This window comes from Chroicocephalus ridibundus, chromosome 12, assembly GCF_963924245.1.
Source record: "Chroicocephalus ridibundus chromosome 12, bChrRid1.1, whole genome shotgun sequence".
Taxonomy (NCBI): Eukaryota; Metazoa; Chordata; class Aves; order Charadriiformes; family Laridae; genus Chroicocephalus; species Chroicocephalus ridibundus.
The window spans coordinates 145,393-171,546 of record NC_086295.1 but is presented as its reverse complement, the minus strand read 5'-3'; the positions used below and the strand labels follow the sequence as shown (position 1 = coordinate 171,546).

The 26,154-nt window shown below is 46.1% G+C and overlaps 1 protein-coding gene across 3 annotated transcripts in view; it reads left to right on the top strand.

Annotated features, from left to right (window-relative positions):
* The window catches only part of PMEPA1 (prostate transmembrane protein, androgen induced 1), a 50,750-nt gene extending 39,396 nt beyond the window's left edge, over positions 1-11,354 (top strand). For 2 of the 3 annotated variants that reach the window (XM_063350118.1, XM_063350120.1), the window contains 2 exons: positions 5,397-5,450; positions 5,539-11,354. In XM_063350118.1, coding sequence (XP_063206188.1) covers positions 5,397-5,450; positions 5,539-6,084 — 600 coding nt within the window. In that variant the 3' untranslated portion in view covers positions 6,085-11,354. The remainder of the gene's footprint in view (positions 1-5,396; positions 5,451-5,538) is intronic. The other variant, XM_063350119.1, reaches the window with a different exon arrangement.
* Positions 11,355-26,154: the final 14,800 nt, after the last annotated feature.

The following is a 26,154-nucleotide window of genomic DNA, read 5'->3' as shown; positions in this document are numbered from 1 at the left end:
ATTCTTCAAGGTCACTGCTTTGCACGCTCTCCTCTTCAGGCTTCAGGGCAGGCTGAGTGCACCGGGGCTGCCTTGGGGTGGTTGGTGTGGAGCCGTGCTCTGTTCTATCAAATCCACACTCGCTTCAAAAAAGTGCAAGTACTGGGATTGCTTCCTTTTTTCTTTTTTTTTTCTTCTATTTTTTTCTTTTCTCTTTGTTTTCCTTTTTTTTTTTTTTTTTTTAATCCGAGAGATTTCTAACACTTCCTGTTAAATAAGTCTTTGGTACGGGGCTGTCAAAGGCTGTCCAGCCAGCAGGTGCCCAGGGCGCAGGCTGTCCCTCTGCTCCGCAGCGGCTCTTTTTGTCACGCATTATGCACAGCAGATGATGGTCCCTTACTGATGCACGGTGCCGAGGTGAGGAGGACGACCTATGGGAAGGGGAACTGTGCAAACCCTGAGCGCAGTTGAACCACCCTGTGTTTTGTGAGCTGTGGGCACAGGGGTGAGCTTGGCCTCCGGCCGTTTACCAGTGCTGTGCCGGGAGTGCGTGATCCCGCATTCAACCATCTGGCGAGGGCAGCGGCTGCTCAAGCGCCTGCCTGTGTCGGGATGGAGCTGAACTCCCCTCGCATGTCCTGGCTCCTCCTGCACTTAGAGAAATCCTGCGTCTCTTCTCACCATCCTGTGCCCCCGCTTCCAACAGTAGCAGAATGTGGGCATCTGAGCACATGAGTTATTAAATATAGCAGAAAGATTGTTTTCCCATTTCCAGATTTTTTTTTTACTGTTTTATCATGTCTGGAATGTCTTACTTGAACAATACCAAAATGTTTCATTTTACATTTTCAAAGCAAGTATCATATAAGGCCTTTTTTATTTTAATATCCTAATTTGTTTTCTTAAGGGGCCTGGTTTTTATTTTCTTTAAAAAGAGGAAAGAAGGCTAACATGGAAAGAGAAGAGAAGATCACATGGAGATTGAACAAAAATTTCAGGTTGAATCATCAAAAATTGTTGACTGTTTAAAAAATAATGCCTTTTTTCCTTTCTTCTTTTTTTTTAATTTTTTTTTTTTTTAATTTCACCATAACAAAATTTCCAGTCATTTTTCAGCCCAGTTCCCACACCAAACCAGCTCACTTATTTATTCAGCCTTCAGACACAACAGCAATTAAACAGCTTTTCAGCAAAGGTTTACCTCCGTGCCTCTGCTGGACCTCGGTGGGGATATGGTGTCTTCAAAACCTTCCTCAGAGCTAAGGAGATAAAGGCGAATGCACTGGCTTGGGGGTTTTCCCCACGAGATTCCTGTATGATTCTTGCCCTTCTCCCCGGCCAGTCTGTGCAAGTGCCACACTGATGGAGTGGCAGCTGAGCTTCCCTGTGGCCCCAGCGCCCTCCCGATGGGACAGAGAAGCCCCTCGTGTGCTAAGCAAGAAGGTTGTTAACAGTGGAATCAGTCATCATAAAGATCTTAAAGGTAGCTCTGTTTGTATTCAGCACAGCGTTTCTTTTTGCAGAAAACAGCTCTGGTCCAAATGAGCATGAAAGGCTGGGAGGTGGAAGCCACGCTGAACTGGATACCAGTTTATGTAATCTGTACTGAACCTGTTGGGCTTTTTAAATCCCAGACTTCATTTTGCTGTTGCAGACAGGCTCCAGAGCTGCCTACATGCTTTTCATCTTTTAAAATATTAAAGTAGTTCATCCCATGGTCAAGATGCTGCTAGGTCTCCTGGAGTTGTCCTTTTTTGTTTTTGTAGCTCAAAAATTACAACTGAAGGAGAAATTAATTTCCCTGAAGGTTTTTTTTTAAATGCAGTTCTTGCTAGCAAGGAATTTTTGTATTACATCATGTGTTGTTCCATTACCGTTCTTGCTGTACTTAAACTCTGTCTCCTTGTAACAAGTACCTTTATTTCTTCCAGAACTTAGAGTATTTAAGAAATGCTACTAAAAACTTTGTTGCAATAATAATGGCACTGACTCCGCGCCTTTGGAACACTAATATTCCACTCCACCAAGACGAAGTGGTTTAAATGCAATTTCCAAGCATACCTTTGTCCCCGAAAATGGAAAATACAAGTCCTCCTGAAGGCTCAGAGGCTTAATCTGTGCCATGCAGCTTTACAGAGAAAATTCTCTGACATCAATAAAACAAGTAGTTCTATAAAAGTCAAAGACTGATCTCTTAAAAAGAAATTAAAAAGTGATTCTAGGTTCTGTAGTGAGTCCTGGAATATTTGTGGAGGCTTTTACAGGCGTATTGCTCATCAAACAGCAGTGTCTCGGCTCTCACTTCAGAATGGCTTTCTAGACTCAGCCATTGTTGAGATGAATTCAAGTTCTAAGTATTCCAAAAATCAGAGGTGAGCAAGGAGAGCTGGGAGCCCTCTGATCATCTTCTTGGCCTCCTCCGGCCCCACTCCAACAGCTCCGTGTCCTTCTGCTGTTGGTGCCCCAGCGCTGGAGGCAGCACTGCAGGGGGGTCTCCCCGAGCGGAGCAGAGGGGCAGAATCCCCCCCTGGCCCTGCTGCCCACGCTGCTGGGGATGAGCCCAGGCTGCGGGGGGTTCTGGGCTGCCAGCGCACGGTGCCGGCTGATGTTTTGCTTGTCATCAGCCAACACCCCCCAGTCCTCCTCAGGGCTGCTCTCAATCCATTCTCCATCCAGCCTGGATTTGTGCTTGGGATTGCCCTGACCCCGGTGCAGGACCTTGCTCTTGGCCGTGGTGAACTTCATTTTCTCTCTGCCGGTCCCATTTTAATGGTGTTCCTGCTGGTTTGCTACTCTTGCATCTGTGTGTTGCTCAGAGCATCGTTCTTGGACCTCATCTGTGCAAACAGATGAGTTAATGTGTGAGCCAGGGCCCTTCCTCTGAATGCCTGGGTCGTGTACTGGGTGCAGGCTTTGGGTGAGGGGGTGCTTAGAGGTGGGGGTGTTTTGGGCAGCTCAGGTCAGGGGTGTGTGTGTGGGTGCCCCTGGTGCCTGCCGCGGCAGGCAGCCCCGTCTGTGCACAGTGATGCTTCGCGCCCTGGGGAGCGCTGGGCTGCATCCACTCTCGTGGGAGCCACCTGACATCGCTCCCAGGAACAGGGGAGCAGATGGGATACTGCCATGGCACTGACCACTGCCAAGTTAAATATAAACATCTAGCAGAAGGCAGTGGGGTACTCGCTGCTCAGGAAGTCTGCCACAGGGGCATGGCAAAGTAAACAGGATTTTCGGAGTGCTTCCCGCTCCTGCCCACTGCTTCAGCCTCCTTTGGGATGAGGTGAAGGGCTGGAAACCCTCCCCATGCCCTTGGTGCCAGCACCGTGGCCGAACAGGGGGTTAGAGGTGAGGATTTGATCTGTGGCAGATGCAGTTCCTCTTGGGTCTTTTGGCTGCTGGGGGAATTTGACTGTAGACATCCCTGCAGGCAAGAAACACATGTAAAATAGACCAGACTAAACAGTTGATGCCTGTGTAAACAGTTGCATACTGAAGTCTCAAGGTCTGTATAAAACTGCTGAGGAAGGGCTATGTGGCACATGGCTCAACCAGCGCATACATCAGCTGTAGCTGGGGAGGGTGCCGGTATTGCGGCACTTAACCTCTGCTCAGAGGAGATGCTCCCTAAAAAACACTGAGAGGTGGGAAGAATCTGGGCTGTCTCATTTCCATATAAATCACTGTTTTCCTTGCACTGGCAACAGGACTGCCTTGAGGTTTATGTGCAGAGCTGAGCTTCAAAAACAGGAACCCGATGGGATTCTCTCCATATCTGATACCATGTGCGATGCCACAAGGGAGAATATATTCCCAAAAACATGGGAGGGATGGATCTAACGGGTGTCTCTGCCCACAGGGGCACCGCTGGTCTGTCCACTCTCCAAGACGCTTCTGGGGGACTGGAGATGCTGCTCAGCTGCTTACTGGGATAGATGGAAAGGTTTGCAGCAGTGTTTCCCTTGCATGCTGCAGCCTGGTATGAGGCCAGATGTGCTTCACAGCTGGAGGAGGTCCCGGGAGCACGAGACAGGCAAAATCCCTTCTTGACTTGTCAGCGAAGGTGTCTGTGGTGCTGCGGTACCACTGCAGCTTTTTACAGGCTTTCACTGGGGCATCAGGCTGCCCAGACCAGCCACCACGGTTACTATAGAAATAGGTATTTTCATAGTAGGAAAGCTTGTGGTTTGCTCATCTGAAAGTCCTGCTGCGTAGGCTGGGCCCCAGAATGGCCTTCAGATGGGACACCTTAAAGGGAAAAAGAAACACCCTTGGTGGGTTTTTTTTTCCCACTGGTGGTGAATAGTTCTGCCTGTGCCTGGCTTACTAGTGCCAGAACTGGAGACTCACCTGCAAGGAACTGAGAAGTGCCAGCTATACCAGGTTTTAATTATGAGCCTTTTGGCTTGTTTTCCTCCGTCCCTGCCTGCCGGATGGATGTTGCTATATGTGAATATCAGCAATATTTAAATATTTTAGTTCTTAAGGCAAAAGTGTCTAGGGTGAACTGTGCAAATGGGAAGAACCTTTGTTTGTTTGTTTTGATCATGAATCGTAAACTAATCTCATGGTTTGGGGGAAATTGGCTTGTGGCTTTCTCATGCCTGGGGTTGTTGGCATGTGGGATTGGATTGCAGGATCAGGGCGATGTGATGCTTGCAGCATAAGGAAGACTCTAGACCACAGTTTCTCAGTCTCTTTAAGCCAAGGACGACACATCCTTTTGAGGAAAAAATACTCTGAAACCATCCTGTTGCTATAGATTTCTTTTTTTTTTTTTTTTTTTAGCCAAATCAAAATTAGGCTTAACATTTGGTTATTAACTTATTATCTTTATTTTTACATGATTTCCTTGATTGTGTGCATCAGAATGTGGGTGTAAGGTTTTTCTTTTTTCCTTTTTTTTTTTTTCTTTTTTAAAATCTTGTCATTATTTCATGGAGCATTTTGTGATGTCTTGTGAATCACCCACGGCTCATGGATCACAAATTGAAAAATACTCCTCTGGCGTGTTTGAACCAGGGAGAGAAACATGCTGGGTGAGCGTGGGCGGGAGGGGGGAAGTCTGCAAATGGGAGAGCATTGTTTGCTGGTGTCATTCTCATCATTCATTCTGCAAGCGATCTATAAAATATAAACAGAGGTGAAAATTGAGTGTAACTTTAACCAGAAGTGTTGTTTTTCAGTGGTAATATGCTAATACCCCTAGCATATACCCTTAGGATACCCCTACTAGAGCTGGCTGCCCAGGGAGAGGAGGGCACGTGCCCTGCGCTGCCGCTGGGGCGCACTGGCGGCGGCGGCGGCAGCAGCATCTTGCCTGGGCTTCGGTGAAGGGTGAGAGCGGGCACCAGCCGTTCGCAGGAGCAGAGCCCCCGCTGCAGCCGGACTCACTCTGCACTCTCTTCTCCTTTCCAATGCAGGAGGGGAGCCTGTGGCCTTCGGAGAGCACCATGTCGGGGAATGGAATAGCAGAGGTGAGGGTGACGCGGGTGCGGGTGCCGCTGCCTCTCCTGCGCCCCTGGGCTGCGGCATCTCACGCTTCCCTCTTCTCCTCCCTTTCAGCAGCAAATCTACACCCCGAGACCCGGTGACCGCCTGGCAGTGCCGTCCTTTCTGCAGAGGGACCGCTTTAACAGGTTCCAGCCGACCTACCCCTACATGCAGCATGAGATCGACTTGCCACCCACCATCTCGCTGTCGGACGGCGAGGAGCCCCCTCCGTACCAGGGACCCTGCACGCTGCAGCTGCGGGACCCCGAGCAGCAGATGGAGCTCAACAGGGAGTCAGTCCGGGCCCCCCCCAACAGAACCATCTTTGACAGTGACTTGATAGATAACTCTGTGTACGGGGGGCCGTGCCCCCCCAGCAGTAACTCTGGGATCAGTGCAACCTGCTATGGGAGCAACGGTAGGATGGAGGGACCGCCGCCAACCTACAGCGAGGTGATAGGGCACTACCCCGGGTCGACTTTTTACCAGCACCAGCAGAACAACGGGATGCCCTCCCTCTTGGAGGGCAGCAGACTCCATCATTCACAAATCAATGGCCTTGAGAGCACAACTGCGTGGAACAAAGAGAAAGAGAAACAAAAAGGGCATCCCTTTTAAAAAAAAAAAAAAAAAAAAAAAAAAAAAAAGCAAGAAAGTAAATGAAACACACTGCACTTCTCGTTAAAAGAAAAAGGGGAGAGTGAGTGAGTTGAGGAAGATGAGCAAAGGAAAAAAAAAAAAGAAAGCCCTTCCCCATCTCTCCATGTATAAATATTTACTTGTTATGTCTGGTCTGAATGCACAAGCGTACCAAGCTTGCAAAAACATTTCTTTATTGAGCTGTGTCTAGACTTTAAAATGGAAAAAAAACCCACACCAACTGTAGTCCTTTTTTGTTTGTTTGTTTCTAGTTGAGCTGTGTGTGAATGCTTTTTCTTTTGTTTATTTCACTTATCTTTAAAGACAAAATATTTGCACAAAAACATTTTGTTTAAAGATCTGCAATATAAATATATAAATATATATTAAAAATAAGAGAAAGTGTATGTGTAAGGAGCGGGAGTATTTTTGTATTAGAAGAGGCCTATTCACAAAAAAAAAAGTTGTTTTCTGAACTAGAAGAAAAATGGCAATTTTTTGAGTGCCAACTCAAAAAACGTGTATTACATTGTAAAAAAAAACAAAAAAAAAAAAAACAAAAAAAAATCAAAAGCAGGGGTTTAGAGTTATTTATATAAATGTTGAAATTTTGCACTATTTTTTAATATAAATATGTCAGTGCTTGTGTTGGTCAAAGCCTCTATCATGTCTACCATGAACCTGTTAAGGGATCTGTGTTGAAGTGAAGAACAAAGTAGCTGGAAGGGGGTGGAAAACGCTGAAGTGGAGATGCCAGCCCGGGGAGGAGCGGTGAGCGAGACTGCATCTTATGCAAATCCGTAATTTCCAGAGTCCTTGCGCGTGGCCACCAACAGTCACGGCTCTATACATTCCCTACAAAGCAAGAGGAGTCGGTGTGTATGTGTATGTTATCTGGTAGGATTATTGGAGTAAAAAGGTAAAATGAAAACTCCCTGCTTCTAAGAGTCAGTAGCGACTGAAGCAGGCAAAAATTACTTGATTTTTTTTTTTTTTTTTTTTCTTCTGGACAGCCTCTAACCTTTTGCGGGGGGTGAGAATAAACTTCTGTGTCTGAAGGAACAAAGTGGTTTTTGGTTCATTTCTTTCAATGTTCAATTGAAGGGCCATATTTGAAGCTAAAGCAGTGATTATGGAAGTTCATCTGAGTAAATGATAATGTACCCACCAGCGGCCTTTCAGCTGGGCTTTAAATATCTCATTGAAAGTACGAGCTGAAAAGTGTGGTTGGTGGTGGTGAAAGTAATTTTCCTTTTGTATTAACCTCCCAAACCTCTGCTTGGGATAAATGGGTGCAGCCATGTCTCGCAGCTCCGCCATCCCCTGGGCTGCCTCTGGTCTCTGCTATTTTTTACTTTATTATCCTAGCTAAAGAGGCATCAGATACAGTAGGTGGAAATGAATCTGCTCCTGTGATGTATTAATTAAAGTCTAAAGAAATATGCTTAACACTTTAGAAGCAAACCCCTTTTACCTCTTCTGAAGATGTCCTCATCCACAGCAGCACGGTCCCTCCTGCCCGCTGGGCATTCTGTGACTTTAATTTATCTTGGTTTCGGAAGCGTTTTGTCTTACTATGCTATTGTTTACATTTTTATATTGTGTAGGTGTCTGGTATGTGTTTTACCCTCACAGTGAATTTGTATGTGACGGAGTGAGCAAGTGAGGAACCTGAGTGCGCGCGTGAGAGAAAGCAAAAGGGAAGAACCTGTTCTCGGCCCCATCTCTCCGAGCGCGAGGAAGGGTCGGTAGGGCAACCACGGAGCGCGAAGATTTTTACAAGGAGGTGTGATTTAATTTTCTGTAGGATGCTATCTAGTAGAGTGACATAAATGAAAGATATAAAGGCAATAACTATCGTTTTTAAGCAACTTTTCTATTACTTGAAAAAAACCACAAAAACCACGAGAACGGTTTTGAAGTTCTGACCATTTGAACAATATTTATATTTTAAAGATGATGATGAATAGCTGAACTTGAAGTTTGATCATTATTTTTTGCTTTTTTTATTTTCTCCTAGAAATAGTCCTGTACCTTCTCAATATTTCAGACTGCTTTTCCACAGCTCTTGAAATCTTCATAGCTTTACAGTCATGTAACCTAAATTTTGATGACCTAAAAAAAAAAAAAGCCACAAAAAAAAGTAATGCAAAGGAATAATCTAGTTTGTCATGAAAGGTACAAAACTGATGAATTTATACGAGTTTTTAATATGTATCTTTCCTTTATGTAACGTGTCTATTTAGTGCCTTATTAAAAAAATGGTAACCCTCCCTTTTTAGAGAGGGGAAGACAAAATCATCGTTAGCGTCACAAGTAACCAGTGTCTGGTCTCTTGCTCCTTTGGACCTTGCATTCAGTTTTGTGGTCCCTCCTTTCCCGGCAGCGCTGCCCGCGCCCTGGAGACCCTGAGAGCCCTGCACCAGTGGCTGCCTCTCCGCTGTCTCCCGCTGTTCTGAGCGAGCTCCAACTCAGCGATGCCCATTGTCCTGCCGGGGAGGTAGGAGACTGCGGTGGATATTGTAAATGAGATACCAACCAAAAGAGAAACCGAAATATAATATCTGCTGCCCTCTTGAGCCAAAACGTGTGAATCGTGGTGTTGGGGTTGGGTTTTTTGGGGAGCTCGGGGTGGGGGGTGGTGTTCTGTGATCTGAACTGCTTTGTTTGCTACAAAAAAAAAAATGGTTACCTCCGCAGGTTTTGGGTGGAATATGCATCACACATTTAAAACTGAGCAGTGAATAAGGAGGTGTCATGGGGACCAGAAGTTGTTAAATAATGGGTTTGTCTTGTCACGTGCCGCCTTGTCATGGCCACCAAACCCCACAGAGAAGTCAGGGAGGTGGGCAGGATCTGGAAAGGCACAGAGGGGTAGTGGGGGAGGGTCTAAAAATGCAGTGCAATTAAACCCAGCTCTCACGGTTTGAAGTCCTCAGAATTTCAATCTATTCTCTAGGGTTTTTTCCCTACTTTTTTTCTCTCTTTCCCTAATCCATTTCCAGTGTGAGTTTTTATTTCTCAAACATCACCTTAGGCATCTGCAGTTGAGTGACCAGTTTGTTGAGTTCCTGCATCCAGTTTCATTTACCGCTTTCTCTAGTTCGGTGAACTTAATGAGTGTGAAATGGGGTGGCTCATCAACACCAAATTTCTGTTGCAAATTATGCCTTTCAGTCCATGCTGTGCACAAAAACCAAGCTGCCACCTTCACCACTGCTGGTGCAGGTCCCCTGGGTGGGGGGAGCCCTGGGTCCCAGGCAGTGGGTGCAACTTGAGTCCGCCTCGACGGAGCCAGGTTGTCACCTTTTGTCTTTCTTTTGTCCATCCCTCTGCTTTGCAGTCCGAAGAACTGTATTTCAAGCGCAGATATCAGATCTAGGGCCCAGATCAACTCCAAGTTCTGAATGGGTGTTTAGAAATAATGGTCTGTTCTTTTTTATTATTATTATTGTTGTTGTTGTTGTCATTATTGTTATTATTATTATTACTATTTAATGTTACTTTTGGCCTCGGGGTCCATTTCTTCCCAATTCCCACATCCCGTATTGCCACCAAGGCAGAGAACTTGCTTTGCACACCCTTGCTGGTGTCTCCACTCGTTTCCTTCTGGCCTTCACGCAGCTCAGGAGAGAACTGCGCTAGAAGCTGGACTGCAGTCCTGCTCCGGAGGAGTCTCTAGCGTCTTGCAGCTGCCAGCAGATTCAGGCCCCTTAAGAATGAAGAAAGAAGGCATTGCTAATGCTTAGCAACCTCCTGTCCTAGCCTGCCCTTTTGCTCAAAGTTTTAGGAGTCACGTTAGCTTTTAAAGGGGTTGTTAATCCTACAGAGTTTCTTACCTTACAGTATGGCAAACAGCACCCTTGAAGAGCCCCCAGATCTTAAGGGCCTGGAATGGGAACGTGGCTTTGTCGATCAGGATGGTGAGGAAGGGTGGGTTTCGTTTGGGGCTGACGCTGGTACAACTTGTGTTCCCTTCACAGCCCTCCATTTCACCGGTTTGAAGATTCAGCTTTACTAATCTCGTGCGTTGTTTCCATAAGTGTTGCGAAATTAATTCTATCTCAAGTGGGGGTATAAGGAAATCCAGTTGCTTTCTGGAGAATCACCCTTTTGTGTGTGTACTGAACTATAAAATTGCACTAACTGCTATCTTAAAAAATAAAGAAATAAAAGCCCAACATTTTTACTAAGGATCGGGAAAAGACTGAATCCAGGTGTAGCGTTAGCAGTGCTAGGCGAGAACAGAATGAATTTTTAATCTCTTCTGTATTGCTCAGAGATTTTTCTATATACAACACAAAGCTACAAAAAACAAAAAGTTTTCCAGAAACCGCGCTTCAGATTTTTGCTGTACTATAGAAGCTCATGAAGGACAACATTAAAGTCCTAATTTGCCTGCCTTATAGACACATTTCATTGTATTAATATTTTCTTAAACTTCCAGTTGCATTGCTTTGGCTTCGGAGTTTGTTATAGGCAGTCCTGTATCCTGAGTTCTGTTCAAGTTTAAACTTATATAAACTGTTGACAGCACATGCAATGCAGTACTTATCTATATTTTGCTGTTTTAGTATGAATATGTACTCTGATGCCAATTTACAAAATCTGTTGTAAACGCTTATTGTGTAACAGTAACCGATAGTGGCAATTATATGTCATTCTAAAAGCTGCAATACTTATACAATAAATTTTACAATACTTTGGAAAATTTGCCTTCACCTTTTGCTTTGTTACCCAAAAATCAGAGTTTGCCAACACAATGTAATTTCAAAAGCTCTTCCTATTTTCTTTACAAATATTGGAAAATCAATTTTCTCAGTTTTTGATATTTGTGTGGTTTCCCCCCTTCCTTGTTAAGTAGCCTTCTGAATAACAGGCCAACCTCTGTATTGCCACCACATGTTTCTTCCCGTGAAGCTGTAGCTGGTTCCCAGTGTATTTGCATGCTCGGTCCATGTGTACACATGTGTGCGTGTACAATTCTCTTTTCTTTTGAGTAGATCAGGTGTCACAGCTTAAATCCCAGAAGAAGCATTCCTGGTTTACACCAGTATGTCCAACACTTGCGATTCTGCCTTTCAGCCAAGAACATCACCGATGGTCAGAAGGTCTTAACTTGAATAACCGTCAGTCAACAAGAACTGTGTAGATTGACGCGAATCCTAAGCACAGATAATTTGTGTGACTTTCCTTTCTGAGACTGTGGTCAAATTGCAGTGATCACATTAAAATGATTGAAAACTTAACTGTTTGCAGGGGGTTTTCTTTTTGTTTCTGAAGGACGTCCTGTAGATTCACACAGACCTTGAGGTCCCTCTTGGGACTAAGCAGTGTGTAGTAATTAATTGCTGGGCTTTGCCTGAAGACTGTGAGCTCTGCCTTAGCCCTCCATCTCCCCAGCCCTTCTCTCTGGCTGATTGCAAACCTCCATTTAAGGTGGCAGCATTTCTGAAAGTGCCCCCGGCTTTTACAAGTTGCCTCTCCAGATGGTTTGGATGGGCAAGTGGTGGACACTTGGCTTTGATTTGGGGGAGCTGTGAGCACAAGGAGCTCCTGTGGACTTCAGCGGGACGCCTGGATGCTCTGCATGGTCGGTTACTTGCAACGCAGCCCCGAGCTGATGGCCAGTTGGGAAAATATCACTAGTAATGACTGAAAGCGGCTTGATTGCAGCCCAGGAAGGAGAATCCCAGATCCAGCCCCCTGGCTCTGATCCTGGAACTGTGCCACTCATCTCCTGGTTGCGGTTTATTTTGTGGGATTCTTGGTGTTCTCTGTGCATTGCTGCTGGAAAGACGATCTGGGGTGATACAGTACTGGAAGGCAGCAGCCCTGGGTTGGAATAGTTTTTCCCCATGGTAAGCAATCAGCTGCTTTTTATGCTATGGCATTGCCTGGCTTGTTGGTGGGGCTCTCCTGGCTTCATGGGATGCTCAGCGGTCACTGATCACAGGGTCTGGTGTTCCAAATACCCAACCGAGTCTGGTTTGGAGCCCTTCTACCATTAGACCCAAATTACTCAACAACCCCTGGTGTCAGCAGCTGTAAGATGGTTGGGGGGGTGTTAGGCAGGGGACTGTCCCCACCTGCTCTCAGGGCCCTGGTGAGCGGTGGGGCTTTCAGCCTGGTGCTGTCCCCATGCCCCACGGGAGCCAGAGGTTCCCACAGAGCTGGGGTACTGCTTGGAGGACAAGTGCGTTCCACCATGCAGGCGAGGTTCACGAGCAGCACGCTGGGTTAAATTGCACTCATTGCCTTTTTAGACCATAGGACACTGTCCCCAGCAGTCTGGGCTCCAGGATGAATCAGGAGTGATGATCTGGAGGTGCAAGTGGGCTTCTCAAGGCACCAGGGAGCACTTGAAGTATTGGAGGTACTGGAGAGTGTGCTGTATGCAGTTCTGCTCTGTGCTGCCAGCGTTTGATGCCTTCCAGTCCATTTACTAACCAGCTGTTAGCCAGGAAGCCTTTTTTCCTCTAAATCATGTTTTAAATGAGCAGAACCCTGCTGGCTCCGTTTTAGCGTCTAACCAAATTTCACATGAGTGGTTGGAGCTAAAACTTTTAACCCATTTGCAATCAAGAGTGATGCTTTGTCCCGAAGCCGGGCTCACCAGGGCTGGATTTCCCGGTGCCTCAGCAGCTCACGCAGCCTTGCGGGGAGCCCGCGGCAGCTCCCGGGGAGTCTGTGCTACAGGTCAGCTTTAAGGAAGCAAAATCTGCATTTCAGTCTGAGTGCGTGGACCAAAACAAGCAACTCCCTCGTTGCGTGTGTTCGAGCAGGTAATGAAGATGCGAGTGTTCTCTTCATTGCAATCTTCATGGCCCTGCTCCTGCCTCAGCTGCCACACGCATGTGAGCGCGGCCAGGAATAGCCCTCGGTATGGTGGGAGCTCTGCAGCAGCTGACACGGCTCACGGAAACTGAGGCCCCCTCCTGAAAAGACACAGATGTCTCATTTTATGTGCTGCGAATACACAGATAAAAACTCAAACAGCTTCCTCGGTGTAGAACACTGCGCACAGGGGTCTTGTGGGATGGGGACTGGCAGGAAGAAACAAGGCAATAACCCACGTCGGGATGAGTTGATTTGCTTTACCGACACTGCACTTTGGTGGATGCCCGTGATGCTGTGGGCTGTGAGGGGCAGTACAGCCCGGGCAGGAGAAGGATCCCAGTGGCCGTGGCAGGATGCCGATGGCCCCGGTGTTGGCTCAAGTGGCTCCAAACCCACTTTCCTGTCCCACATGCAAAGAAACACCAAAATGCTACATTTTTGGAGAGGGGGGGCAGTGCCCCTGCCCCAACCTCAGGGTCGCAAGTATCGAAGTGGGAAACATCCACCTTGCTCCAGGAGCGGCAAGGCAGGGGAGAGGGCAGGGTTTGGTTTGAATCACTGTGTCAAAACGACATTTTTCGTTTTCAGATTCAAGGCTGGAACTAACATCTTCCCACAGAAAATTGAAACTCAGCTACTCAGCTGAAACCACAATTTCCAAAGGGGAATTTTTTTAAATGAAAAAAAAAAAAAAAGCCAAGTTCAACCAGTGCAGTGTGTGGGAATGGGCAGAGAAATATTGTTACTAAGCTACCTTTCTGCGGCTAATGAGGTGATGTGGGGACACTGCAGCACAGTTGATTGGCAATAAATTATTTTAAACCCTTTTTTTTTTTCTTTTTGCAACTCAGTGGAAGAAACAATTTTGTGACTTTTGGAAACCAAAAGTGGCAAAGCCTTTGATTTTAAGCAGATTTCTATGCTGCAAATTGAATAGGACTTAAGAAATCAGATGCATCTTTCCCCTGTGCTTCCAGCATCAAAACTCGTTTTGCAGTGCTTCTGGCCCTCCCTGGCTGCGCTTGCTGGAAGGTGTAAATTCCAACTTCAAAGTATCTGAACTTCACAGCGGCTTTTCTTCTTTCCTGCTTTTTGTCTTTGTATTTTATCTGCTTGTCCTAACCCAAACCCTTCCCCCACATCTGCTGGCACCTCTCTCTGCCGTCGCTCTCCTCGGGAGCTGCATTAATCCCCACTCCTGCTCCAGCTGATTCATTCCTCTTGCGGTCCCGGTGGCAGCTCCGGCCACATCGCTGCGTGCACCCACATTTAATCCAGTTTGCGCCTGGAGGGCCCAAAGCAACCCGCTCCCAGGGCTCCTTCATCTCCAGTCCTGATGCTCCAGGATGGTCCCCGCCGGTGATTCCCTCCCAGTAAAGATGGAGGAGATGGCTTGGGGTGCTTTGAGGTGAGGAAGGTGTGAAACCTGGAGTCAGCCTCATCCTTTTTAACATGCTCAGGCTGCTTTTCCCTCAGGTTGATTTATTGGAATTTTTTTTCTCCATGCTGCTGGTCCTGAAGCCCCTGCGCAGGCTGAGACCTGCCTCCCCATCGAGGGAGGGGAAGCCTTGACCAGGGACAGAAACCCTGGAATAAGGTGGCTGGAAACAAAGTCTCCATTATGGTGAGTGTCGCAGTGATGCTTACACTGAGATTTATTAAGAAAGCAACGTGGTCTCACAGGAATCCTTGCTGCTGGCTATCCTAACTGTAATGAGAATTTATTTGAACACTTGCTGCTATCCCCCTTTTTTTTTTTTCTTTAAAAAACGAGTCTAGAAATTCCCCCTGCTTTGGTATAAAACAGGACTGCGTAACAGCGTTAGTAGCAAAAGACTGGACAGGAGAAAAGAGGAAATAATTCCTGCCTTGTGCTCCTAGACATTCTCAGGCTGGAAAAGCAAAAGCATTGCTCAAGGTCCACTTCATTGAAGGTCTGATGGCATCAAAACTGCAAACGCCCCGCCCTCTTTCCCCTTCTCAGGAGCCCTGCAGACAGCTCACCCCTCTCCGTTGAGCCCAGTGCAGGAAGAACTGTGGGCTGTGCTCAGTGGGCGGGCGGGGGGGGGCAGGGCAGCTGGCCCAGCTGGGGGCTTTGGCCCAGGTGGGCTCAATCCTGCCATGGCCCAGGAGGCAAATTTAAGCAGCTCCAGGGAAGGTGGTGGGTGACTGTGGGGATTTTCTCTGCTCTTCTGCTGAGTAGGAGCTAAAGGAGGTTTTGAAGAAGATGTTCCTTGACCTCTCTTTGCAGTTGTGTGATGTAGGACTGGGTTTTGGTTCAGTGATGCCCCAGGTTTCTGAAGCTGCCTGGGTGATGTGAAGGAAGGTCCTCTGAAACAGCAGCCACTTCAGTGCTTACTCTTTTTGAGGTAAGATGGAGCTGTATGGTATTTTTTTACAGTACTCAAAAGTGGGCTTCAGGGGGTCTGGGAGCTGTGGGTGTGCTTTTCCTTCCTCTGTGGCTGACAGCGTGTTGATCACTGCGGCTCAGGGGGTGCATCCCCTGTGGGGGTTCCTGACCTGCTGCTCCCCACGGGCGCAGGTCTTGCTGCCACTGGGGAGCATCCCGCTCTGCCGGGCGGTGTTGCCCAGCAGGTCAGGCTGGTGGCTGCACTGCTCCCCAGCTTTCTCCCTGGCTCTGCATATGGAGAGCCTCTTGCCAAGTAAGATTAAAAAGGTGCATAAATGAAACTTAGAGCTCTGGTTGACCAGACTGATGGCTCTGGACTAGGCAGGGGAGAGGTGACATGAAGCACTCTACACAGTGTACTTGGAGTGGGTTTTGCAATGCAGAAATGTGGGAGAGTGTCAGGGATTTGTGAGTTGTCAGCTCTTGGTGGGTGTTTGTTCCCCCACCCTTGCACAGTCCTCTCTCTCAGTTCAAATGCACACGGTTGCCTTGAGATTGATTGTTAGCAGCACAATAAATCACAATCACGGCAGCTAGTGGTGAGTTTTGGATGCCAGTCAAAATGCAGCTCCTCAGAGTATTTATCCGTTGTAAAGGTAGGGAACCTGGACACTGAAAAATGAGATTAGCATGGCTCTGTGAAGCTGCATTTGATTAAGAGAGTAACTCTGAAGTACAAAGCTACTGCTTTGGTGCTGATGTGCATTGCTAATAAGCAGCCTGGTTTTAAAAAAAAAAATGGAGACTTAAGTATAAAGCACCTCTGCTGCATTGCTCACCAGATAACACCCTGCACCAAGGCAGGTGGCTCTGCCCCAGGCTCCCGTCTTCTTCTCTCAGCTGTGGCCTTGCTTTTGTCAGGGTTTCAATGCAGAGAAAAAGGTGGCTTTTGCTGCATTGGAAGCTTGGCAGAGATATCATACCTTGTTTCCCAGTAGTGCAGAAGCTACTGGGCTGGTCCAAAAGACCTTTAAGATGGATATACCTGACACAGGGAGGGGAATAGCTGTGCTGTCCTGGGAACCACAGCTCTGCTGAGTTGCTCATCATCAGGATGTGGCAGTGGCTGTAAGTCCCAGGCAGTCACTGTAGTGTCACGGGTGGGTATCCTCAGTTTGTCACCTGTGTCTCCTTTGTGTTACCAACAGAGGATAGGCTGTGGCTACAGCTCCTGCTCCGATATTGAAGCATTGGGATAGTCAGCTACCTTTTTGCAAGAGGTGTTTACAGCGTCTTAATACTTGGGCCATTTACGATAGGTAAGAGTTAGGCCCAGAATGCTTTAGGAGCTCTAAAATAGTCATGAAAGCATGCAGTCATGCAAGACCAAACCCTTTGGGGTGCTTTGAGGAGAGTCTGTATAGGTCTGGCGTAGTCAGCAGAGCTGGTGTGAGTGAGAGGATGGAGCTGGGCTGGGTTTTAACTCTAGGTGAGTGCACACTGATGGTTTTCTTGGGGAAGATGATGAGCTGTAAGCATGTGTTCATTCCAGACAACATATTAATGTACTTGTCCATCACAGTGCACACAGACAGATTTATTTTTTTTCCCTGAATCACAAACTAAGGCTCTGCAAGGTTCAGATGAGCAGAATCAGGTTAAAACCCAAATGATGCACAACGCTGATGGGCTCCACTGCTTTCTTTTTCTCATGTCTATTTTTCTCTTGTCAGAGCTGCTCTTTACCTCTGCTCTGCCAGTCTGTCGATTTTCTGCTCTGAAGGGGAAAGCTTGAGGTTCCCCGAGAGCCCTGGTGTCCTGCCTCCCTGCTCCCAGGGCATGGAGGAGCCAGAGCTAAATGTAAGCTGGGAAGTGGGGGTGGGTGAGTGAGAGGCTCTGCTTATTTTCCCTCTGATCTCTGAGCCCTGTTCTGTTTTATTGCTTTGCAAACAGGAGGTCTGGAAAGCTTCCTTTCCTCCTGCGCCAGTGCAAAGTCAGCTGGGTGCATAATTCTTGCACGTGAAGGAAAAAATACTTAATATGACTAGATTTACAGTAATGTTATAAGAGTGGCGTGAAACTGGAACTCTAGTTACCCTCTCCAGGCCAGGTTTTACTGTAAATGCACAATTAATCTATTTGTATAAACGATTTCTGTGAACTTGCACGGTGCCTGGATGTATTTGCGCCCTGCTGCTGAGAATTTACATCTGATGAGTAACCTGTGGCAGGAAAAGCAACTTCTATTGCGGAAAACCTGTAGGGAAGGTGATGCAGGCAGGTGCTTTATGTGCAACGGACCTTGAGGAAGGTGTGGTGCCCCCAGTGCACTTGCTCTTCGTGTACACATAAGGATGTGGCCACAGTTGCCTATAGCCTGGCAATGCTTCAAAGGAACCTCTTCCGTTTTGGGGTGTGTGGTGTTTGAGTAGCTGTGTCAGAGAACAAAGGGACAGTATCAAGGAATATAATTGAGACTCTTTGTGGTGTAGAAAAGCATGGTATGAAGCAAAGCTTTAAGGAACTAGATTAACTTTATGTTCAAGTTTACTCAGTTCTTCTGATTCATCAGAAGATGCCTGACTCCTTGGTGAGGTTTCTGCCCCAAATCAAGGTTTTCTCAGAGTCGTGAGAAAATGTAACTAGTTGTGAGTAATAACTGGTACCAAATGTGGGTTTGGAAAACAGACTTTGTCTTTCCTCTGAAAGCTTTGCTTTATGGGAAAAAGTATTGGTTTTGCTTTCTTGCTCTGGCTTTCAGCGCCATGTGTCACTGCTTCTACATGTGCTGCCCGTGCATGGGGGTTTCCGACACCCACCCATGAGGAGACTATGCCCATCATTCACTTTCTGCCTTAGTCTTCAGCTTCTGGACTGACTTTAGGACTCGGGTGAACAGCACAAGTGTTGTTTTTAAAGAAATTCTGCATTATCAGCCCTACATGGAGGGGCGGGGGGGTGAATCCCAAACCCTCAGGGACCGCATCATGTTGTCCTCCATCCCCATGTGCTATCTGTGTGTGCTTTCTTCCTGTCTGCTTCTGTGTTCCCATTAACCCAGGACTTGCTCATGGCTTGAGGAACAAGGTTCTGCTGCAGAAACAGCCTGGCTCCCCAGCCTTGTCCTTCAAAGCATCTCAACGTCTTCATGACAAACTGATGGTCAGCACTTCCCACTGCTGTGACCCCTCATCTGCCTTTCCTGGAGACTCTGGTTTCTTCTCCAGGTCTGGCTGAGATACAGGGTGGCACTGTAGGAGTTGAGTGGAATCAAAATTGCATTTTAATTGTAAACACTTGTCCAGAAACCAATGTTTCCCTCCAACCAATGCATTCAGAAAAAAATGACTCCTGCTAACTGATTTTCTGTCCTGTGTCCCCCCCTGCCCCATGTAACAGGAGATGTACATGTAGAAAATCAACCACGTATAACTGAAAATCCCCCTCTTTCAGCAGGTATCCACATAATCACTCAACTTATGCATTTGTTTGCTTTCTGGCAGTTATCACCTAGGAGTCATGTGGCTCTCTTGAGGGAGTTAATTTTAAGTGTTGTTTCTTGAGCTGAATTAAGTGTTGAAAATCACTATAAACAGGCTTCCATGTCTAATAAGTCCTCTCATAGTCCCAAATAAGTGTATCTATAGGGGTAATGTTATTGATGGCTTCCTCCTTTGTTTGGAAATGTATATTTGATGTCTTCACGCCTCTGAGATCCGTAATTCCACTTGTCCCAATATGTAAACCAGTTTTGAGCAACATCCAAGGGCCTTTTAGCAACTGATTGATGGCTCCTCCACAGTGTAGGTACTCTGCTGCAAAGCCAGTGTCTCTGCTGTGCCAAACCAACTGCCTCAAAACCCCAGAAACCTGGCATTGAGAACTGACAGTCTGAGTGAGTGGGAGCAGAGTATAGAAGTAAGTATTGAAATGGGTTGTAAAACGGAAAAGCTATGTTTTATTGACCCTCATATAAGGCAGGCGAGACTTGCCCTGCTGCAAACCAGGTCTCGAAGGTGACAACAGATTTCAGTTGCTTTAGGAGGGTAAAAGCAAGTCTTGCACGTAGCTCGTGCGTAAATCAGTGTGTTAAAGGAGAGCTGCTGGGTCAGTGTCCCACCCAGGAGCATCCCTTGCCTCCCTTTGCTGTTTTGGGTGCCTTAGCCCAGCAGCGCGTGATTTCCTCTAGGAAATGGTCAAAATGCAGCACTTATGCTTCATTTGGCCATCTGTAGATGCTGGGGGGAAGGGAGAAAAGCTTGCCGGGGAGGGAGCAGAGTCAAAAGGAACAAATTAGCTTTGACATGTCCCTGCAGGAGGGGGGGCAGCAGCTCCCAGGGAGCTGAGCAGATGGGCTGTCCCTTCCAAAGAGGCTTGTGGCAAAAAAGCCCCCACCAGAATGGCACCTGACCAGTGCAATTTGGAAAGCAGGGTTTGTGGGTGGGGAAGTCAGCTGTTTACGTGAGCTGATTTTAACTTTTTGTGTAGTGGACAAGATTACAAGATGTCTGGGGGGCTTTGTGAAAGGTGTTGTGAAATCCAGGAATTAAGAGACTGCTGAAAGCATGCTTAGATGGGATGGGGCATTGGATGACATGGTTATATTTAGTGACTGCTTGAGGTCCAAATTCTACCCATATGAGACTTGTAAGTGGCCATGAGATTACAGGACTCTCCTTGCACCAGGAGTGACTACACCAATGCAGTATTTGTCCGTTTGAAAACTGAGGATTACAGGGAGCAACTTCCCAGCCATAGACTGACTGCTGGGATCTGAGCCTTGGAAATGCTGCAATCTAGGAGTGCAGAGGAAAGTGAGACCAACAGCTTGAGGCAGCTGGGGGTGAGGTCCCAGCTATCTGGTGGCTGCAGGGAGGGCTTGCAAATTGGGCTGTGTGTTGTGCTGACAGCTATCCGGTATCCCAGGCTACATGCGGGATGGATCTACCTCCTGTAGGTGTATGGCAACAGCTTACTGTGTACCATGATGGTACTAGTCAACCTTGCTACATACAGGTTTCTCACTGTACACCTTCAGTAACAGTCCATGATGTGTCCTAGCACTTGTTTGGTATTTTACAGCAGCTTCCCTGTGTTGCTTTGACCTCTCTTGCTATCAGCCTGAACAGACAAAAGTAATCAAGGCTTGTTCAAAAGTAGTTTTGCATTAGTGCTTCTCTCGAAGAGCAGATAATCTGGTGGTTTTTTTCTTGTTAATAAAGCTGCATAACAAAGGATTTCACCATTCCAACAATACTGAATGTAATGTGCTTGCAATAATTAATGCCACTACTAATAGTGGATTGGAATTTTGCCTTAATTATATCATTAAGATACATTTAATGCATGTAATTGTTTTTGTAAAACGACAGCTAAGCTCTCTTGCCTCACATTTCCCGATTCAATTAATTCACATGCAAGGGCAACCTGCTAGTAATGGCCTTTCACAGCTCTTGCTTTCCAGAGGAAATCAAGTGGGTTTTGGTTAGATATGCCAATACATTTCAGGTTAGTGAAGCTCTTCTGTGCTGTTTGTCAATGTTAGCGGTGAACAGATGCACTGAACTCTCTCTTCCTGCCTGCTGGCCCAGAGTTCATGAAAAATACGGGTGGGGGTGGGGTGGGGGGACGGTTTTCAAGACAGGCCTAGGAAGAACCAAGAAGGTTAAAAATCAATCTGCAGGCCTTATCGCATGCCCTGCTGCAACAGTGGGACACTAAGTTTGGGTAAAACACGCTATGTCTGGCCCAAAGGCAGGAGTCTTGGGATCAGGGACTCCAGCCTGAGAGGGGATGATGTGTTGATCCAGGGATTCACTAGCAGAAGTTCCTGAGTGTTCATCACACAAAATCCAGCTGCTGGAGAAGAGATGGCCATTCCAAATGGGTCCATCCCCTGCCACAGCAAACAGAGCTCAGCTATGAGGAATAGGACAGGATAGGATATCCTTCTTTGTGTCCCCAGCTTCAAAGCTGGTATAGCTTGCACAAGATAGTGTGACCACACAGCATCTCAGAAGAGACATTTTTGCAGGAGGACCTAGGACATCTGTTTTCCTGGTGTGGTGGTGTTTTTGTGTGGTTTGTTGGCCATGTTGGTGCTGGTGAGTGGGAGCAGGTGACTGATGAGAGATGGAGCTGCAACTCTGGGCCTTCTCTTGGGGCAGCACCAGCCAGGAGGCTCGGGCTTCCCTCCTGGACATGCGCAAAGTTTCCTGCTTGCTCTTTGAAATTAAGTCAGCTTGTGTCTTTGTAAGGCCAGAGCCAGTCACACACAGTAAGCCCAGTCTTCTGGCAAGGCATCTAGAACGGATATCAATCAGTGTGGTCCGTTGTGGTCCAAAATAGGACCTAGAGCCCTTGGCAATGGTGATGTATGTGGATTTGTTTTGGATGAGTAAATACAGTTTTCACTGGACAGGCATGTGTAGTTATGTTAGCAATTCCCAGCTGCTCAGAGGGATGGGAGTGGTGTGTACTCCCTACTTTGTGCCTTTTCTCACTGCAGCTCCCTCCCAATCCATAATCATTGTTACATGACTACACAAATGCAAAAGTCAGGATGAGGGTGGTTAGGAAACAGGGGAATCTTCAGCTACAATAATCACTTCAGAAAATATTCAGAAAATATTGTTCAGTTTCCTTGAGGGGTAGATAGCTTTTTGCTTGTCTTTTGCAGCACTGCTGGATTTTGGACCATATGAGAATAGTTAAAACTGCCCCAAACACCATCATATTGCTACTGCTGTTTGAATCGCGAAGCAAGAAGCCTGCAGTGTTATACATGCTATGTAATGAAAAGCAGGTAAAATAAGTGGAGAAATGCAAGTGGATTTGTGCACATGACAGAGTGGGAACTTCCATGCAAGGTGACAAACATAGCAACTGTTGAATACTTTGAAAACCTTTCCAAGTTGTTACTGCAACATTGACTGTGGGATGCATTTCGGAGCAGGCTCTTTTTCTTCAGATTATAACCATGGTGCTAACTCAATGAGTCCTTGACCTCAATTGGTGGCATTCATTACTTGGAGTCTAGTGGGGAGGAAGTCAATTGCCTCTTTCATTCTCTTTCTTCCCATCCTTTCCTGCTTCGTGTGTGACAGAGCTGAAACTCGACTATGGCACAAATCCCATTCAGCACTTGGTGGGTTTTGCCCTAACAGTGTCCTGGGAGACCTGCAGAAGAACCCTTTGGGCTCTGTAGAGCCACAGCCAAAAGAGGAGAGTCCTACATTAGAAACGTCCTGCTGGATAGGCTGCACATCTGCTTTGCTACTGGCCTGCTAGAAGCCTTGGTCAAGAAGCTTCACAGGTCTTTCTCATATATTTTGGAAGTGATGGAAGAAACTTATGCATTATGTCCTAGTCACATGAAGCTCATTAGATATAATAACTCAGCTACCACATATAAAAACTGTTGCCAACCGTGAATAGTTTCAAACCACTAGGTCACTAGTACACCATGGCCTGTGTCTGCTGGAACAGGGTCTGTGCTGCACTGTTAAGCTCTGGAAGTCAATAACAGTCATGTCATTTCTCAGGTAAAATAATTGCCTGTGTTTCTACGTCAAAATAGACCTCAGAGAGCTTTGGGGGATGTAATCCCCCTCACGTAACTGTGATGGGGAAAGAGGGAAGTGGGTGAAAGGAGATGGCAAAACCACTGAGCTCCTCCTCCTTTCTACCCTTCGTAAAACAGGGCTAAGTCTGAGACACCACGCATCTTTGGCTCTATATAGGGATGAGACACTATGAAAACAGATTTATGTCAGAAAAGAATTCAAAATTAACTAGAACTTCCTTCTGTCATCAGATAAGTTGCACTTGCTTTCAGCGCGTTCCTACTGATGCTTGGGCAAATGACAGTTGGAGACATTAGATACCAAAATGAGCTAAATAAGAGGTTTGAGGAGCACTGATTTCCACTATGTAAAGTAATGCAATACCATCCATCTCACAGCTTTCTACTAGAAGGCTGAATTTCCAGTTCAATTTTGCTTACAGATTCTGTGTTTAGAGTGTATTGTTGATAAATACCTTCCCTCCACCCCACTTCTTGTTGTGATTCTTAGTAACAAATTTATATTGTATTTCATTTCAGGTTTTCCAACAAACTTTGGAACAAAACTGAGCACCATTAATTGTTGTTCCATGAGTAAACCAACAACACAACTTATCAATTTGGCAATAACAGTAATACTTGTATTTCCCAGTCTTGAAATACTTGGATTGAAAATTATAACATTATTATTGAAAATAATGGTAATAATGTCTCTGCAAAGGTGTTTTGTTCCTACACTCAATATCTTCTTTGAAACCAGCCATGAACAGAAGTCGTCATAAGCAACAATAAACTAAAAATTCATTTTCCTAGAGACTGTTGCACTGCACCTGTTCTCTGGGAAATAAAAACTCTGATTTTTTTTTTTGTTTTGTTTGTGACTTTAAAGTGGTTTGTGGATGGGAAATTTCAAACCAATACCATCAGGAAAAACGAACTACTTCTTTTTAGCTATATTTGAAATGTTATATGATGATATGAGTGTTTTTCAATGCAGTATGTATATATATGTATTTACATCTTGAGAGCAATATTAATACAGAAACAAGACACTATATCAAAATGAGAAGGAAACATCAACGTAATTCTTCACACTTTCCAACTGAAAAATGCCAAATGTATGCTGTCAAACAGTGAGCAACGTATTGACTGTGGTACGACTGAGTTGAGCGCTGCCTGAACCCAGGGAACAGTGTTTCCTCCTGGAGCCAGGACCCTCAGAACTGCTCATACCTGCCTTCTGCTCAAGGACCATCAGCAGAGGCTTGGTGAGGTCTCTCACCTGGCCCCAGCAAACTTTGGCTGGTTGGTCCAGGGCAGGTTTAAACTTGAACTACTCAAATGTATTCACAGCCCTTCCCTGGAAAATAACATACCATTGCAGGGCAGGGAAAGGATATTTTAGATTGTATTTTGTACTTATTCCTCCCTTTTCTATTGCTCATTTCAAATAACACCATCCTTTTGTATTGCTGCAGTGCCAGCGGGTGAGATACCTGCCCCAGCTCCTTTCCAGCAGGGAAGGGATCTCCCTGCAGTAGCTCTGGAGAGCATCACCAGTGGAAGTGAGAACCAAATGAGCATTTTGGGTATTTCCAACCTGGATTTTAGGGCTGGAGGGCGCATGCAAGAGCTTTGAAGACAAGGTGGTACCCCACAGCTCAACTCAGGGAGGGACACCTGGTCTCGGGGTGGGGTCCAGCACCAGCTCCATGCAGACACTTGACACCCCCTTAGATCACCTAATTTATTGAAATTATTGTCTTCTGAACTAGTTTCTGATGTCCTTATTAACCAAGGATTAAGTAATTATTAATTAAGCAGCTCAGGCTACTTATTAATTCAATTTGTTAATTAAGTATAGGATGGTAATGAGGCAGCTTGTTAATTGAGTTGTTGCAGGGGGGTGGAGGAGGAGGAACATTTTCATGATCATCTCTATCTTGTTCCTGTGGCTTCTCATGGGGCAACCGGTTGTAGGAGCTTCCTGAACTGGGTTGTGCAGTCGCAGCTTGAGAGAAGCTTTATTTGTGTTTATTCCTGTTGTCAGCACAAAGCAACCTGTCAAGAAGAGACTCCAGGACTTGCAGGCCAATATTTTGGTGTTTCATGCATGGCTAAGCTTGTGTAAGCACTGGGGCAGGACCAGCGTGACCATGGGATGAAGGTAAGGAGGATAACCTGGAGGTGTGGGAGGTGACAGGCAGCAGTGACCTCCTGCTTTTGTCAGCCTTACTGAGATTCACAAATGGGAATTGTGCTCCTTGAAATGACTTTTGCCCAAGACTAGAAAGATCTGCAATTTACAGACAGTAACTAGAGCAAGAGACTAGCAGGAGTCCTCTGCTTTGCTGGAGCCTTTGCAGTGAGTGAGAGCCATATATTTCTTACTGCTGACTTAGTGCTACCTGTGGTCTGCCCCAGCTCTGCTCCTTCTGTTTGCGGGATCTGAACAGGACCCATGAGAGGATGGACCCACAGAGCTGTGCTCCTGTGTCTCCCTGGAGCTCTGAGGACAAGATCCTTCAGTGTTAAAGCTTTGTGAGATAACCCCATGCGAGCATCTTTACTGGATGTTAGCATCAGCTAGTCAGGACTGATACGGTAATTTCAGGATGTTTTCTCTGAAAAGTTTGCTGATGGGACACCACTTCTTGCCAGCAAGACTCTAACGTCATTGGCTTGTTCCACTGCTAATGCCGTTCCCCAGGCAAGCTGAAAATAAAACCATTTCTAATCACTTCTGAAAGGAACTGGGGAAGGGAGAGAGCTAATGAGGAAAACACACAGCTTTAGAAACAGACGGGCATTCCCTGAAGCCAGCAGCCTAAAAAAAATATTTTTTGAATATTCATTTCAACTGAGATTTTCTAGTGCTATAATTAATTTGTCACAAATACACTGACAAAGCATTTCTGGTGGAGTGATGAAGGCTACAGGCAGAGGTTTCCTTCAGTCTCTTTTGAAGAAAAATAACCAGCTATCAAATAACTTCAAACCTTAAAGCTCTACTGGCCTGATCCCGCTTTCATTAAAGAATGCTACTTGGCTTTGAAGACAGCTAAAGCTATTGAAAATTTGTTACATGGATTTATTTTTGGTTAATTTAGTACCCTTCTGGTGTATTGGTATATTATCCACGAATGCTTTGACAGGCACTGGATTTTTTTCTCTATGGAGCGGGAAGAAAACAAAACCTTTAAAGCACCCACAGAGTCATTCAGGGCTTAGTTCTGCTGGTTTTCCCCTTCCTTTTTGCAGTAACATTGGGGTCCTTGGGACACTTACCTAAGTA